The sequence below is a fragment of the Gymnoscopelus microlampas genome, assembly GCF_963454915.1.
Source record: "Gymnoscopelus microlampas genome assembly, chromosome: 6".
Lineage (NCBI taxonomy): Eukaryota > Metazoa > Chordata > Actinopteri > Myctophiformes > Myctophidae > Gymnoscopelus > Gymnoscopelus microlampas.
The window spans coordinates 1,197,287-1,213,661 of NC_139943.1; the positions used below are offsets into that span (position 1 = coordinate 1,197,287).

Consider the following 16,375-nt stretch of genomic DNA (forward strand, 5'->3'; position numbering starts at 1 on the left):
TAATGTCAGACCCATGATAACCTAGCTTAATGTCAGACCCATGATAACCTGGCTTAATGTCAGACCCATGATAACCTGGCTTAATTTCAGACCCATGATAACCTGGCTTAATGTCAGACCCATGATAACCTGGCTTAATGTCAGACCCATGATAACCTGGCTTAATGTCCATATTTATACATTCCACTGACCCAGTCTGAATGGAAATCATTCTGAAAATATACTTGATTGATCTAGTGTTACGTGTGAGCACTCATGTGTGTATGTGTGGTTTACCACAGCAGATATTGTCCTTCTAATGACTATTAGACGTATTATTTTCTTTTATTCATTGAATTTAATAAGAAGTTTTCAATTGAATACATTAATGAAAAAAGTAATTGAAAAATCATGGACAAACTGTGGTCCAGTTAAAAATTGAAGTTCAATGGGTCTATATAGGAAGGGGACGTGTCTGATAAAATGAATATGGGATACTTATATATTGGATCAAGCCACTTTCACACAGCTTTCCATATGCATGGCCTCACCCAGTCCCGCCCCACACCGCCCACCTGTGCCATGGTTTTCACTACATTGAAGTGGGTAGCATGGTGTGTAAGTGGTACTAAACTGGTGCCTAAAAAGCACCCAATCCTGGGCATAGGGTCCTGGGTAGGTCTGAGCAAGGCCAAGCGGGGCTAAAGCTGTGACGTATAATGCTGCTGCTACTGATTGGTCGGCTCACAGCTGTGTCTGTCCACACGGGTCTCTGTAAAATGTAAATATTATGGCAGCAGTGTTGCCATGTCCACTTATAAGCGACATTTGGCTTCTTTTTCTGCAAAGTTGCTTGTAAATATTGGTAGTTGCGGGTTGCGTTTTTTTGGGGGCTTGTTTCTAAAGTATAGTTGCTTATTTGGGCTTGTTTCTAAAGTGTAGATGCTTATTTGGGCTTGTTTCTAAAGTGTAGATGCTTATTTGGGCTTGTTTCTAAAGTATAGTTTCTTATTTGGGCTTGTTTCTAAAGTGTAGTTGCTTATTTGGGCTTGTTTCTAAAGTATAGATGCTTATTTGGGCTTGTTTCTAAAGTATAGATGCTTATTTGGGCTTGTTTCTAAAGTGTAGATGCTTATTTGGGCTTGTTTCTAAAGTATAGTTTCTTATTTGGGCTTGTTTCTAAAGTGTAGTTGCTTATTTGGGCTTGTTTCTAAAGTGTAGTTGCTTATTTGGACTTGTTTCTAAAGTATAGATGCTTATTTGGGCTTGTTTCTAAAGTGTAGTTGCTTATTTGGGCTTGTTTCTAAAGTGTAGTTGCTTATTTGGGCTTGTTTCTAAAGTGTAGTTGCTTATTTGGGCTTGTTTCTAAAGTGTAGTTGCTTATTTGGGCTTGTTTCTACGGTATAGATGCTTATTTGGGCTTGTTTCTAAAGTGTAATTGCTTATTTGGGTTTGTTTCTAAAGCGTAGTTGCTTATTTGTTTCTTATTTTCTGTCTCCGTTCCTCTTGCTGTAAGGCAAAAACAAGCCACATTCAAATGGCCACAGCTGTGCAACGGATTACCGTGTGCAGATATATATTTTTCCTTTACCACGAGACCTTCGTGTGTGTAATGAGGCGATCTCCGTGAGGACAACGGTCACAGAGAATATTCCATGTAAAATCGATCGTTTTCGCTGGCAGTAGTGGCACACTATTACATTCACTCATTAATAGTGTAAACCTTCCTCTCTGTCACTACCTTCATTACTCTCCTCATCTGCGTATTCGTTCCTCCAGTTGTTGCCGTCCTCCTCATTCACATCATACTCATCCTCGTCGTACACCTCCTCTCCCCTAGCGTAGCGTTCACCTCTGTCACTACATCCTTCGTCACTCTCCTCCTCCTCTGGGTATTCGTTCCTCCAGTTGCCTTCATCATTCTCATCATCTTCATCCTCGTATGCCACCTCTTCATGAACCACCCGTTCAGGAACCAGCTCTCCCTCGTCTGCGTAGGATCTCACATACAGGATGTCCTGGATCCAGCCGGGCGTGGTGGCCGTTTCCTGGTAGTAAATGTCGTAGACGTAATCGTCTTCCTCTTCCCGGTGCTCCACCTCTCCCTGCTCCTCCGCGGTCACGCCGAGACGCTCCAGCATCTTCACGTTGCTGCACAGGATCGTCTCTGGGTCAGAGGACAAGATTTTGCCAAGAGCTTTTCCCTGGTCCTTCTCCTCTTCATACTCATGTTCGAGGTCAACCACTTGCTCATCTCCAAGGCCCCAGCATTTCTGCTGCTCTTTTCCATTCCTTCTCTCTGTCTCCTCTGCCTGCCTTCTCTCTGAGGAGGCTCCTCCCTCCTGAGGGCTCGACAGCCCCACGCGGCGGCTGGAGAGGATTCGGTAGCGTGCTTCTCGCAGAGCGCTCCACCTGGCACTGCGTAGATCTCCAAGGACCCGGTTGGTACTGGCAGCAGAGGGACGCAGGACGTGGGCCATGCGGGGCTGAGCCAGAGCCTCGCGGACGTGCCTCTGAACCGGAGCGTCCTGCGTTGCCACCGTCACCGCCAGTCTGAACACAGAGTTCTCCACCGCGGCTTCATTGGGCTTCGGTACCGTTTCCACCGGGCTCTGAGAGATACTTTCCAGTCGAATACGTTTATATGACAGACACAACGCATCGGCGGGACTAGCGTCACGCCTTCTTTTGACTCGAAGGAACGTCATCGTAAAACTGATGATCGGCTGACATATCGAGCCTTTATATACTGTTGGCTGCGGCCCTAATGTCACTACGATGATGTCAGGTGGCATCTCCATATATGGAGCGGCTATCTCCACTATGCCCAAATCTGGGACTTTGACGTCAGTCCCAGACGTTTCGGTTATCTCCATATAGGGAGTTCCGGGAGGGGTTCTCTGATGTCAGAGCTAGGTATGCCCGGGTATCTCCATATATAGCCGTCTAGGAGATTCAATGATGTCAGACTTGATGAGGTTGGTTGTCTCCATCTATGGGATCTCCATATATGGGAAGGTTGGGATCGACTGGGTCACTAAAGGTCGGGACTGAATGAGTATTCATCCCCTTATATTCGGTTATTCAGACGTGACGTATGCAGCCGCGTCAGAACTACTTCCGGGTCCCGGTGCTGTTTTGCTAATATGCCACAGTGCTGTGTCCCTCGGTGTTTGAACAGATCTGAGACTAAAATAACAACTAAAGTCTCATTCTACCGCTTTCCATGCAACGACAAAGAGAAGAGGAAATGGTTGCAGTTAATAAGGTAAGTTTCAATTTGAAGAAATACTTAGAAAAACTAAGTTTAGCGCTGACTAGCGCAGACTAGCTAACCGGTATCAACGTTATACATACTAGCCAGATATTTCTTTTTTTTGTTAAGTCAACCGGCTACAAAAGTACCATCTGCCTCAAGGATAGATGTATTGTGCATTTTAGATGCTTTTCTGCTCAACACAGTTGCAATCAGGGCGTGTGGAGGGGTAAACGTCACGTATTTAACACTACAACCATGGCTGTAAAGCGTTGGTTCTCAAAGTGGGGTCCTTGGGGGGATTCCAGGGGGTCCCCAGCTAAATGATGGTTAGGAACCAAATGAACCCTTTTGGGTCTGTAACTCTGAGAGTGTACAAATGGACCCTTACGGGTCCATTTGGTTCCATTTGTACACTCTCAGAGTTAAATTAACATTGATTTTAGAATATAAATTGGGGTCCAAGATATAGAAATGCCATAAAATCTTATCTCTTATGGGGGTCCCTGGCATATCTTTTCAAATGGGGTCTTTGACATGAAAAAGTTTGAGAACCACTGCTGTAAAGGGATGATATGAGTTACTGAAGGTTTTATGTCAGCTACACAACCAGACAATTTGCATTATCTCATGCATTGCTAGCCAATGGTTATCTAAAGCAGTGGTTCTCAAAGTCCAGGGACCCCGGGGGTCCTTGAGGTGGTTCCAGGGGGTCCCAGCCAAATGACTGATAGTTAGGAATAGGAACAAAAATGGACCCTTATGTTATGTAGCTGTAACTCAGAGTGTACAAACGGGTCCATTTGGTTCCATTTGTACACTCACAGTTACATTAACACTGATGATATGGTATCATGGGGTCCTTGAAATTAAAATGTTTGAAAATCACAAATCACTGCTGTACTTCCATAAAGATCGTCTCTGGGGGTCCCTGGCATAACTTTTCAAATGGGGTTCCACGGGCTAATGAGTGTCAATTTGAGGGTCCTTGACATGAAAAAGTTTGAGAACCACTGATCTAAAGCAGTGGTTCTCAAACTTTTTCATGTCAAGGACCCGCAAATTGACACTTATTAGCCCGTGGACCCCCATTTGAAAAGATAAGCCAGGGACCCCAATAAGAGAAGGTTTATACGGCTTTCTAGCAGTGATTCTCAACCATTTTAATGTCAAGGACCCCCAGTTTGACATGTATTAGGCTACGGACCCCCATTTAATGGCATTTATACCTCTGGGACCCGAATTTATATTATAAAATCAATGTTAATTTAACTCTGAGTGTACAAATGGAACCAAATGGACCCGTTAGGGTCCATTTGGTTCCATTTGTACACTCAGAGTTACAGAACCATAAGGGTCCATTTGGTTCCTATCCATCATTTAGCTGGGGACCCCCTGGAACCGCCTCAAGTACCCCTGGGGGTCCCCGTACCCCACTTTGAGAACCAATGATCTAAAGGACCCCCTCGAAAACGAGATGATGCATCTCAAGGGGCTTATCCTTCTAATAAAGGTACTATACAGTTTATACATGGGTAATTGCATGAATTTGTTTCTCTTTCCCATACATACTGTATCAAACAAAGAAATTACATATCTCAAACAAATGATATTGTTTGGATGGAGTCAGACATTTCAGTTTGTCATTGTAATTGTTGTGCACATGACTAATAAAACATTTAAATTGAGTAATGATGATCTCTCATCCCGCCTTCTTTTTACAGGCGTGACAACTTCACCCCAAACTGCAACTCCAGGGTGTGCAGTTGGCATTTCCCGAATGGCAAAGCTGCTGGGCCATCAAGATTTGCTTGGAACGAGGGGAAGACTTTCCCACGCCAATCACCCAAAAAGAAGAAACGGATGGTCCCACTCCCTACCAGTGGTGAAGATGAAGCAACAGATGAACTTGAAGTACACAATGCTGACATTGCGACTGCAGAGATCCCTAGTACTTCAACAGTGACCCCTAGTACTAAAAACAGTCTTGTGGTGATGGAGATAGAGAATGACATGTTGAGAAGAGAGAATGAAAATTTGAAAAAGCAATTGGAGAAACAAAAGCAAACGTTTTCCTTCAGTCAAATTTCCTCCAATTCTGACAAAGTACAATATTTCACTGGCTTACCTGATGCTGCTACCGTCTTGTTTTTGGAAGCGCTTCTATCTAAGTTTGAGCTACAGTATCATTCTAATTGGACAGTCCAATTCATGCCCCTAGTCGATCAGTTGCTCCTGACCTTAATGAAGCTTAAACTTAATTGCGGCCACGTAGACCTTGCAACCAGATTTAATTGTAGCACAGGCACAGTAACCAACATCTTTATCACCATTGTTTGTGTGCTGTATGACATTTTGTATGTAAATATGCTTGAGAACAAAATCCCCTCCACAGCCAAGAATCAGACATCGCTGCCAGAGTGTTTCCGGCCCTTTCCTAACTGTAGAATTGTGCTGGATTGCACAGAGGTTGCCGTCTCCAAGACAGAGAAGCTTGATACACAGTGTCATTTATACAGCCAGTACAAAGGACGGACCACAATGAAAACTCTAATTGGTGTGGCTCCTAATGGCGTGATAACATTTGCCAGTGACCTGTATGGTGGAAGTGCCTCAGATAAGGCAATAACGGCAGATTCTGGAATTCTCCAACAACTACAACCAGGTGATATGGTAATGGCAGACAAGGGCTTCACAATTAGGGACATTTTGCCAGAAGGGGTTTTGCTCAACATCCCGTCTTTCCTGGTCAATGGACAGTTCACACAGGAAGAAGTCAACAAAAACAAACTAATCTCCAGTGCTAGGATCCACGTGGAGCGTTCCATTCAGAGGCTGAAATTGTTTAGCATTTTGGACCATATCCCATATCAGTTCAGATGTAACATCAACAAGATACTGAAAGTATGTGTGTGTCTTACAAACCTCCAAACACCCATTCTTCGTGAAATTGCATGAACATGATTTGAAAAAGAAATGAACGCAAATTCATGTTTGAACCTTTAATAAAGTAACATTGAATTAAAGTGCTTCTCTTCTTTATATAAAGAAACATTGGTAGAAAAACTGTAGTATAAAGTGCCAAAACTTCATATGTCACAACAACGGTATAAAATACAGTGTGTTTAGCAGCTTAACATTATACTTTTTAACTCTTTTCAATTTAATAGTGCAGATGAATGCACTATGTGCATTCATGTAAGTGCAGTGGTAGGAAAAATATTCAAATGTTTTACTTTAGTAAAATGTATCAATACTGCAATGTAGAAGTACTCCGTTACAAGTGAAAGTCCGGAATTCAAAAGTATTGGTTGCAGAATGTCCCATTACAGTTTTGAAATGTATACAATTATTTTGAAAATAGCAGTTCTACAAGCTAAACGCATTGTGAGCTTGTAAATCGGCTTTCTTCAAATGGCCGAAATGGGTAATGTATGTTTTGGAATAGTAATCAAAGTTTTCAAATAATTGTAGTGGAATAGAAGTAAAAGTATTGGAAATTGGAAATACTCCAATTGTACTTAGTAAATGTACTTAGTTACTTTTCACCACTGTAAGTGCAGTGTTGAATCTTTGGTAGGAAACAATCTTTGTAGAATGTTTCCAGAGTGTCAATGTTTCTAGCCCATGTTGGGTCTTTCAGCACTGGCAGGATGACGAGGTCTCCAAGGGTCCAAACTACCAGGTGACAAATGTTGGCCCCGGTCAGGTGTAGGTTGCCCTGTATCTGATGCCAGTAGGGATGATTTTCTTTTAGTGTCAGGGAACCAGTCACTGCATCCGATTGCAGAAAGAAGTCTCTACTCTCTGCTGCCTGCTGGACAGTCTTGGTTTTGGCTGACCAGGGACATTTCACCTAGAGGTGGGTGATATGGCAAACATATCACCATTTTGTGGGTAAAGGCAAGTAATAGACAAGCTAGAATAGTGTGTTAAGTTCAGCAAATGTCGCAATTTTATTGTAATGCTGCCTTAAGACAACACTTATGCCACATATTGACATCCAGAATCTAAGATATCTAGTCTCATATCACCATTTTGATATACTGCTGCTGTATACTGAAGGGCTGGGCCATATGACTAAATCAATATAGATTGAAAATAGCAGATCTACAAGCTCACAACACGATGCGACACGTGAGAAAAATGTCATGTTGATTCGTGGATATAAGAAAAAAGAAATGAAATCAATTGTTCAATTATTTGAGATTAGGGTCAGTTATTGTTTCATAATTTCCGTTTCAGTTTATTTTCGATGAATTGCTAGTATATTGTATTTTAACCAAATATAACTTTACCTCGATAATGCAATCGTCCGACACTGTGCCATCTGGAGATCCACCAAGCAGGCCACTGTCAGACAGGAACACTCCCCTCTCCTGGATAACAACACCTGTTTGCTCTGTGTATTGCTGCTTTGCCTTTGGCTCGTGGGTGATTCCCCAATCACATGCCTTGAGAAGGGTAGGGGGGAAGAACATACCACTCACTTAGTCTTAATAAGTTACCTTTAGAGAATGAAACCTTCAGTTTAAATCATTATTGCAGCATAACTTACTTTAGACCCTTCTTTGAGGTTGTACTGGCCAAGCAGGGTTTTGAATAAGGAAGGAGGGTATGACTTCCGCTTGACTGCTGCCAAGACCAAACCAAAGTTGCTAGCTGTGATACGTTTCTTGCGATAAGCCATCCTGTTATGAAGACACCCAAAATAAGATACAGTTCACCTACACAAGCAAAGCATCCTATGTCTATGATGTATTTATAAACATACGCATGACATAAGCATTCATAAATACTCAATGTTTTAACAATAATCATAATGCTACTCAAAAATAGCAGATATAGAAGCTTGTATATGTACTATTTTTGAACAATTTTTGAAAAATCTCCATGCTTGGTAAATTTTAATTTTTAAAATCCCCTCTTCTGGGGGTCCCTGGTACAAAACATTTTCAGATTGGGGGTCCATGGCCAAATACAATTTGGGGGTTCTTGACACAAAACAAATTACACAGATTATTTCCCGGATTGAAGGGAAAGAACATACAGGCTTTCCAGGTCCGTGAGCCAGGACCCCAAATACAGGGTAATGTGTATCAACTGGGGGGATTAATTCTCATAGTGATTTTTGGGTAGGTATACACCCCTAGTGCTAGGAAAAATGTGATAGCATTGCATCTGTGGTAGCTTTCTGTGTGTGATCACTCTTTTTATAACCACATGCCAAAACACAGTTTTCAAAATCCGAATGAAGCAGTCTACTTCGAAATGATGGTTCTCTCTTATTATTGACCCTCTCTCTTTGAAAAATGGTTGGGATAAAGCTCCGACTATATATTGTTCAAAAGGGTAAAAATTAAAATCTCTACATTTTGTTTTCTATTACAGGCAGTGACAACATAGTGACTACATACAGTATGACATAAGATGTACTTCGGTTTTCATGAAATAAATAATTTACTGATGGTAATTCCACTAATTCAACCACATTTCTTGAACCCTAAAACCTAGGATTAGACACCAAAACCACCTTTCTAGGTTGAACAGGGTCATAAATCCATTTAAGCTCCTGGCAACCTTATTGGACGCTATCTTGAAAATTATGGCTTTACGATACACATAATTTCCTAGATTTTTTTGTATGTTTTTAAGCATGCCTAGGAGGTACCGGAACCAATTGAAAAACTTTTTGTATAATTTTTTGGGGGGCTAAGTAGTATGTTGTGATATATTGACCCATGTAATTTTCGCCTAGTGTTATAAAATAAAGGGCATGATAGCACCCATAAAGCTACCATTGGTGCAATGCTATCACATATTTTCTAACTCTAGACATGCATACCTTGACAAAAATCATTATGAGCATTAATCCTCTCAGATGATAATGACCAACCCCCCTGGCTCACGGACTTTAAATGGGTTAACTTAAAGTACCCAACAATCATTTATAGTGACTAGTACTACCACACTATAATGCATTGTCATAGTGATTATAATGCAACATCCAAAAATGTTAATGTATTACAACTATGAGCATTATGATACACTATGATCCTGGTCATATTACTGGTGAGTGACCAGTAATTATGAAGTATTATGATATGTGTCATTATAAAAGGCTTTATAATACATTATGATAACATTATGCGTATTTATGAGTGTTATAAGTTTCTTTTATTTTGCTTCATAAGTACAATGGTGTGGTTTGTCTTGGACCTCCTGGGCCAGGCAGAACCATCATGAGGGCCGATTCTGGCCTCTGGGCCACAAAATGCCCATGTCTGTCTTGTTTAACAATAGACAGCGTCACATGTAAACCTGACTGACCTTATAGTTTCTATACAAAGTTAAAGAAAATTTGAGGAGTTTAGTTTAGTATTGTATTGTTACCATAAGTTGTTCTTTGATTGGAAAACTGTGGCTCTCTCGATCTGCTTCTTCTCCTCCTCAGTGACAGCTAGTGATGAGACCACATGCAGAGCCTTGTCCACAGCTTCGGCATACCCTGCACTGGTCACCAGCCGGTCCCATGTCTTCATAGGGCGTGTCTAGATTAAAGTTAAGCACACAGTGTCAGAGATATATTATCTGAATGGCAAGGGATTACATACTGTACCTGTGTCATTTACATCATGTCAAACCCAATTGGGTTTATTTGTCTTTGTACGTTGTCTGGTTCAGATATGAAAACGCCACTCTTGTGGATATCAATTCAAAATGATATAGAAAAATGTGTTCATTTGTCGCTGTATGTTCTTTACTTCAAGAGTTATAGTATTCACTATTCTCTGTTATCTCCATGTTATGGTTTGGGTTGGGGGTAGGTGTAAGAAAGTGTTAAAAATAAACCCCATGGGACATTAGTTGACCAGGCCTTGGAGGTGTTGTGATACCATGAAGTGCATGCATAATCATAATAACCTTGTATAAAGGCCCCTGCATTATCACTGTATTCTCACTGTCTAGACGATCAATCCTACACAAAAAGCGTGTTCTTTGGTTGACCTTTTTGATCCCTTTTTGATTTGAGCTGGATTGTCACTGTAGTCCAGGTGCCAAGCCAGATTTTGGTACCACCTAAGGTGGCCGTACATTTTTTGTATTTTTGTATTCCTACATGTCTCTAGTTTATATTTTGGTATGATACATCTTCCAATTCAGTAGCTTAATGACAGTAATCACTCTAAACAAGCCATATGAAACCGTGATGTGTGTGAATCATTTATATGACTTCTAGACAATACTTTTTGGAAACCAATGGTCTTATAAACAGTTTACCCTGAGGGAATTCTACTGAGGAAATTCTGGTATTGTGCATATTTAATTAGATAATTTGCATATTTGAACACATTTGTGGAAATTACATGATAAATAGAATTACAGTTAGATATTTAAAAAAGTGTAAAACATATGTATTCATCCATGCTGTGACTGGTTGTGACACAACTTCTCAGATTTTTGGTGTTTGCAAAAAGACTGCTTTGCTTAACATAAGCTTGTAAAAGTTGACCTTCCTTCGGTCTAGTGGGTGGTCATAGCTGAATGGGTAGAGAGGCCGCATGGGAAAATTAAAGTCCCAGGTTTGATTCCTGGCCCCAGCTATGTGTCGAGGTGTCCATGAGCAAGACACTTCACACCTAACTGCTCCCCAGAGCCATGCAGTCACGGCAGCCATTGGCTGGGTGAAGCTGAAATCCAAATTTCTTCCCCTTTCCCCTTGGCCAATGCATTCACTGTACCAAATCAGATCAGAGTTGAGTGATGACATTAGGTGTCGGCTGTCCTGTTTGGTGGAAAGTGCACAGATTCCCTCACAGCAACGCAATCTAACACCTTCAGCAAGGAGGTTGTCTCAGCTTCATCACTTGTAACGCCTGAACGTCTACCTTAGCTGAATCTGCCACCAAACTTCACTGTCGTAGAAGACACTGGTCTATCATATACATGGTTTTGATGGGGGAAAAGAGGGTGTGGGTGCCATGAACTAGGGGTGCAAGCTGCATGATGATCAATCTGTTTTACTGTATGTCAATAATGCATGCTGCTCCAGAAGCATTCATTTTTGGAGTTCATTCATTGTAACTTCTCCACTGCCTACAAGACAGTCCGCTGATCTGGTAGAAGATATGGACAACCATGTACTACTGTCTGTGGACTGTGTCAACTTGAGGAATGTCTCAATTCCACATAAAAAATCTTCCAGAGGAGTCAGAGTATGACGATGAATAGTGACTGTATAACAGCACCTGTTAATAACACAACAAGTGCCTATAATGGGCTATGGCTTACTGGATTACTGGACAACCCCATTGGGGTTATTCAAGTAATTTTGTGAGTAAGCAATAGATTTATGCTTGCTTATTATGCTTCCCCCTTTATAGATTGAATAGTAATCGAACCATCTTGAAAATGAGACTTTCTGCCTTTCCGGAAGTTACATTTTCCTGGATTATTTTTGTATGCTTATTTAGCATGCCCAATAGTAACATACTTCATAATTTGTATGAATTTATGGGGTGTTCAACCATATACTGAGCCATCTAATATTGGAGTTTCTGCATACCGGCCACTAGTGGGCCAGCCCAAGTTGTATGCAGGGCTTTTGAAAACCTTACACCCACACCTAACTCCATGTCAAAAATCTAAAACCTGTCACTAAGTGCAGAATCTTTATGAGTGTTGACATATTCCCTCACAGCTATTACAACTACAGCTTGTAGCAGTTTGTCCGAGCTAATCTCGCAAACCGTTCCGCTGATCAGCACCAAATTGCTTGTGCACATTGCCAGTAGGTCACAGACATATCTCCACTATTTTTTCTCAAATATGTTTTACACTTTTTGAAATATCTAACTGTAATTGTATTTATCATGTGATTATTTTCACAAATGTGTCCAATTATGCAATTATCTTATTAAATATGCACAATACCAAACTTTCCTCAGCAGAAATGGATTCTACTGGTATTAATTACTGGTTCAACTGTTTATAAGACCATTGGATTCCAAAAAGTATTGTCTAGAAGTCATATAAATGATTCACACACATCACGGTTTCACATGGCTTGTTTAGAGTGATTACTGTCATTAAGCTACTGAATTGGAAGATGTATCATACCAAAATATAAACTAGAGACATGTAGGAATACAAAAATACAAAAACTTTACGGCCACCTCAGGTGGTACCAATTTGTGAAAATATCAGTGTTGGCCCCTGGACTACTGGGGGCCAAATCAAAGTACAAAAGACAGAAGTCCTACCTGAGGTGTTTCTGGACGCAGGACCCACCCCATCCCAGTGAAACGGTTAAGCTGTGACAAGGATGCCACTGTCCAGTCCATGACCTCCTGGGTTACAGGTCCTTTGATTCCAGCTGAAATAATAGTATAAAAAGCATAGTGAAATTAATAATAATAAAGTAATTGAGACCGTATCAAGTGAAAATACTAAATCAAAATAGTCCCTCATTAACGGTACACCTTTAAGCTTAACATCAATGTTTTAATGCTTCATAAAATCACTAACTGGCCAACTAAGAAAGGAACCTGTGTACATTACAAAAATGATGCAAATTAACGTTAATTACTTACCTAGTGATGTGGAGGGTGTCATCACAGACACTCTCTTGGCAACAATCTCGTCAGATTTCGGTGTCTTTGCCCTCTTCCACACACATTCCACGTCTGTCCGGGACACATTTTTCTCCACCCAAATCAGCAATGCTGCCATATGATGGCATTTGTCTTTGCCGATTGGGCACTGGCAGGTGCTGTACTTCACTTTCTGACTTTCTACATGCACCTGTATTCAAAACAACTTAGACCAGGGGTCTTCAACAGGGGGTCCTGGACCCCTAGGGGGTCCTCAGAGTTACTACAGGGGGTCCGCCAAATCTTTGTGTGATACGATTTTTTTTTACCTTAACCACTTGAACCCTACCATCCCTTTTCTGAGGAGAACTTTAGCCAAAAATAGCAGATCTACAAGCTCAGATGGGTCCCTGCTTCATCTCTCTCTCAGCTAGGGGGTCCCTGCTTCATCTATCTCTCAGCTAAGGGGTCCCTGCTTCATCTCTCTCTCAGCTAAGGGGTCCCTGCTTCATCTCTCTCCCAGCTAGGGGGTCCCTGCTTCATCTCTCTCTCAGCTAAGGGGTCCCTGCTTCATCTCTCTCTCAGCTAGGGGGTCCCTGCTTCATCTCTCTCTCAGCTAAGGGGTCCCTGCTTCATCTCTCTCTCAGCTAGGGGGTCCCTGCTTCATCTCTCTCTCAGCTAAGGGGTCCCTGCTTCATCTCTCTCAGCTAAGGGGTACCTGCTTCATCTCTCTCTCTCAGCTAAGGGGTCCCTGCTTCATCTCTCTCTCAGCTAGGGGGTCCCTGCTTCATCTCTCTCTCAGCTAAGGGGTCCCTGCTTCATCTCTCTCTCAGCTAAGGGGTCCCTGCTTCATCTCTCTCTCAGCTAGGGGGTCCCTGCTTCATCTCTCTCTCAGCTAAGGGGTCCCTGCTTCATCTCTCTCTCATCTAGGGGGTCCCTGCTTCATCTCTCTCTCAGCTAAGGGGTCCCTGCTTCATCTCTCTCAGCTAAGGGGTACCTGCTTCATCTCTCTCTCAGCTAGGGGGTCCTTGGCCTGAAAACGTTGAAGACCCCTGACTTAGACCTCACACCAACCCTAACATGTCTAAGACATCGCAGTGCTGTTTATATTAACCTACCATACATCTGCAACTAGCTAACATTAGCTAACAGCCCAGGGGGTGGCTTTTTCGTTTTATCCAGAACATGTGTTCCCTGGCTTTTCATGTGGCATATATATATATATATGGCACATGAAAAGCCAGCGAACGTGGCATATAATGTTATAAACCTGAACATGATATGAAAATTGAACGTGGCATATAACGTTAAAATCCAGATCATGGCACATTGGATCAAGACTGTCATAGATTTCTTTTATCGAGCCAACCGTCAGATAAAATTAATCTATAGATAAAATAAATCTATGACAGTCTTCATTCAAGGCTAATATAAAGCCAGGGAACGTGGCATATAACATTAAAAGCCAGAATACCTGAACATTACCTAGCTATGCTGACCAACTCACCTCAACCTCGTATATTTTCTTTTTCATGGACGCTTGGACTTTACCTTTTATTATACCCCCTGGGAGAACACTTACGTTGATAACTCTATCGGAGTTAAACGCATTAAGACCCTTTTTAACCCTCAATGGATCCTCTCTAAAAAAGGAGGTTATCGTAAAAAGATTCACGCGCTCCGACATGTCTGTTTACAATGAGCAGTGGATGCGCGCCTGGTGCCAAGGGACCCGGATGTGACGTTGGACTGCAAAATGACGTCAGACTTTACAACCGAATAGGTTTCTGGCCGTCCTGCCATGATTCCCCTTACGGTGTTATCCATCTATGGCTAATGCTGGCAAATATACCCGGAATGTTCTTTACAGTCATGTTTAGGTGTCTGCCTCGGTCTGTGTAAGCATACAGATTAATAGACAGGGTCTAATAACAGTTTAGCCCCCCTGTGCTATCTGTGGCTACAGATAGCAGAATGCTAGGTGTGCAGTTTCTGAAAGGCGTGTACACGTACATGTCCGTTTCTGGGCTATGGAGCCTGATATTTCATACAAAGTACTTGGAGTTGTCGAGCAGCGTGGAACGCCACATTTCTCACGTCATGGCATCTGTTAAAAATGACTTAATACCGGTTAACTGGTATCCTACTGCATTTGTGTCCGGTGAGAACTTAACAGTTATTTTGTTACTATCGGTGGAATATAACATTTTACGGGTTTGTCTTTCGATCGCTTGTCAAATGCTTTGTTTCCTCTTGTAGACGTTAAAGCAGTGTTGTCAAATGTATTGTGCGGAGTGAATAATCTGTCTTTTTACTTCTTGCACTCTGTGTGCATCGCTTTTAAGCCGAGCTGGCTTGTGTCATCAATATGACATTAGTTGTGCCCAAATATGGAGTTCCATGATGTATATTTTAACCGAATATGAGCTTCCATAACATCCACCCAAATATAGAGTTGAACATGACGTCAGACTGGCCTACAAGTTCAGAAATATCAGGCAACCATGGCAACCTGATATGGGTCTCAACATCTGGTCTGGGGACCACCAGGGTCCAAATGAACCCTTACTTATCTGTAACTCTGGGAGTGTACAAATGGAACTATTCCATGGTTCCATTTGTACACTCTCACAGTTAATCTAGTGAGAGACATCCCTCCCTGGTGGTCTAGTGGTTAGGATTCGGCGCTCTCACCGCCGCGGCCCGGGTTCGATTCCCGGTCAGGGAACACTGTTTTAACACCATGGGCATGGTAGTATCACCTTCTGCCCCCACCCACACCCCTCCTGTCTCTTTAAATATACCTTAGGATTCTACTGAGTTTTCTTCCAATATTGTATGTTGTATTGTACATATTATGTATTACTGATGAATTGAGTACAATGGACCACAATGTAAACAAGCCCCCTGTTGAGCTGGTAATCGACTGATTCGTTAACCAGATCCAAAGCCACTGTGAGAATATGCTTTAGGCTATGGAAACCAACAATTGATGACTCTGATGCTTGGCTCTCTGGAAGGAGTTAATGTCTCTCCGGGTCTATTAATGAATAGTTTAAACAAAATTAATAAAAAAGACTAATATTAACATTTTTGTTTAAAGGCAGAGCATGTAACTTGCACTCCAAAGTCCTTCTGGTACTTTTAATTCATATGCAGCGCTTCGGCGTCAAGCCTTCCTCAGTGTGTATGATACATACACGCTGAGGAAGAGCCTTCCTCAGAGCATTGGTTCTCAAAGTGGGGTCCGGGGACCCCCAGGGGTCCTTGAGGGGGTTCCAGGGGGTCCCCAGCTAAATGATGGACAGGAACCAAATGGACCCTTATGGGTCTGTAACTCTGAGAGTGTACAAATGGAACCAAATGGACCCTAACGGGTCCATTTGGTTCCATTTGTACATTCTCAGAGTTAGATTAACATTGATTTTACAATATAAATTGGGGTCCCAGAGATAGAAATGCCATTAAATGGGGGCCCGTAGCCCTAATGCATGTCAAACTGGGGGTCCTTGAAATTAAAATGGTTAAGAATCACTGCTATAGAGGC

General features: G+C 41.9%; 3 protein-coding genes across 3 annotated transcripts; 1 reads left to right on the top strand and 2 right to left on the bottom strand.

Moving 5' to 3' along the window:
- Positions 1-1,688: 1,688 nt before the first annotated feature.
- Positions 1,689-2,687, bottom strand: LOC311047926 (putative RNA polymerase II nuclear localization protein SLC7A6OS; the record flags this gene model as incomplete). Its single annotated transcript, XM_084060878.1, has 1 exon — positions 1,689-2,687. The coding sequence occupies one exon, from the start codon at positions 2,685-2,687 to the stop codon at positions 1,689-1,691; it is 999 nt and encodes a 332-aa protein (XP_083917004.1).
- Positions 2,688-3,120: 433 nt separating this feature from the next.
- On the top strand, positions 3,121-6,193 carry LOC311047927 (uncharacterized protein; the record flags this gene model as incomplete). Its single annotated transcript, XM_084060879.1, has 2 exons — positions 3,121-3,247; positions 4,960-6,193. Exons 1-2 carry the CDS (start codon positions 3,126-3,128, stop codon positions 6,191-6,193), a joined length of 1,356 nt encoding a protein of 451 aa, XP_083917005.1. The 5' UTR covers positions 3,121-3,125.
- A 252-nt stretch (positions 6,194-6,445) lies between these two features.
- Positions 6,446-14,109, bottom strand: LOC311046771 (uncharacterized protein). Its single transcript, XM_084059313.1, has 8 exons — positions 14,078-14,109; positions 13,899-14,022; positions 12,829-13,068; positions 12,499-12,611; positions 9,629-9,786; positions 7,794-7,926; positions 7,534-7,689; positions 6,446-7,091 (listed from the first exon to the last, which is right to left on the bottom strand). Exons 3-8 carry the CDS (start codon positions 12,965-12,967, stop codon positions 6,774-6,776), a joined length of 1,017 nt encoding a protein of 338 aa, XP_083915439.1. The 5' UTR covers positions 12,968-13,068; positions 13,899-14,022; positions 14,078-14,109; the 3' UTR covers positions 6,446-6,773.
- Between the last annotated feature and the right edge of the window lie 2,266 nt (positions 14,110-16,375).

Coding starts and splice junctions, on each gene's coding strand:
- LOC311046771 (XM_084059313.1), bottom strand. CDS start 12,967: ATGGCAGCATTGCTGATTTGGGTGGAGAAAAATGTGTCCCGGACAGAC. Junction 9,787..12,498: donor TGCGTCCAGAAACACCTCAG/GTAGGACTTCTG, acceptor ACTTTAATCTAG/ACACGCCCTATGAAGACATG. Junction 7,690..7,793: donor ACCTCAAAGAAGGGTCTAAA/GTAAGTTATGCT, acceptor ACCCTTCTCAAG/GCATGTGATTGGGGAATCAC.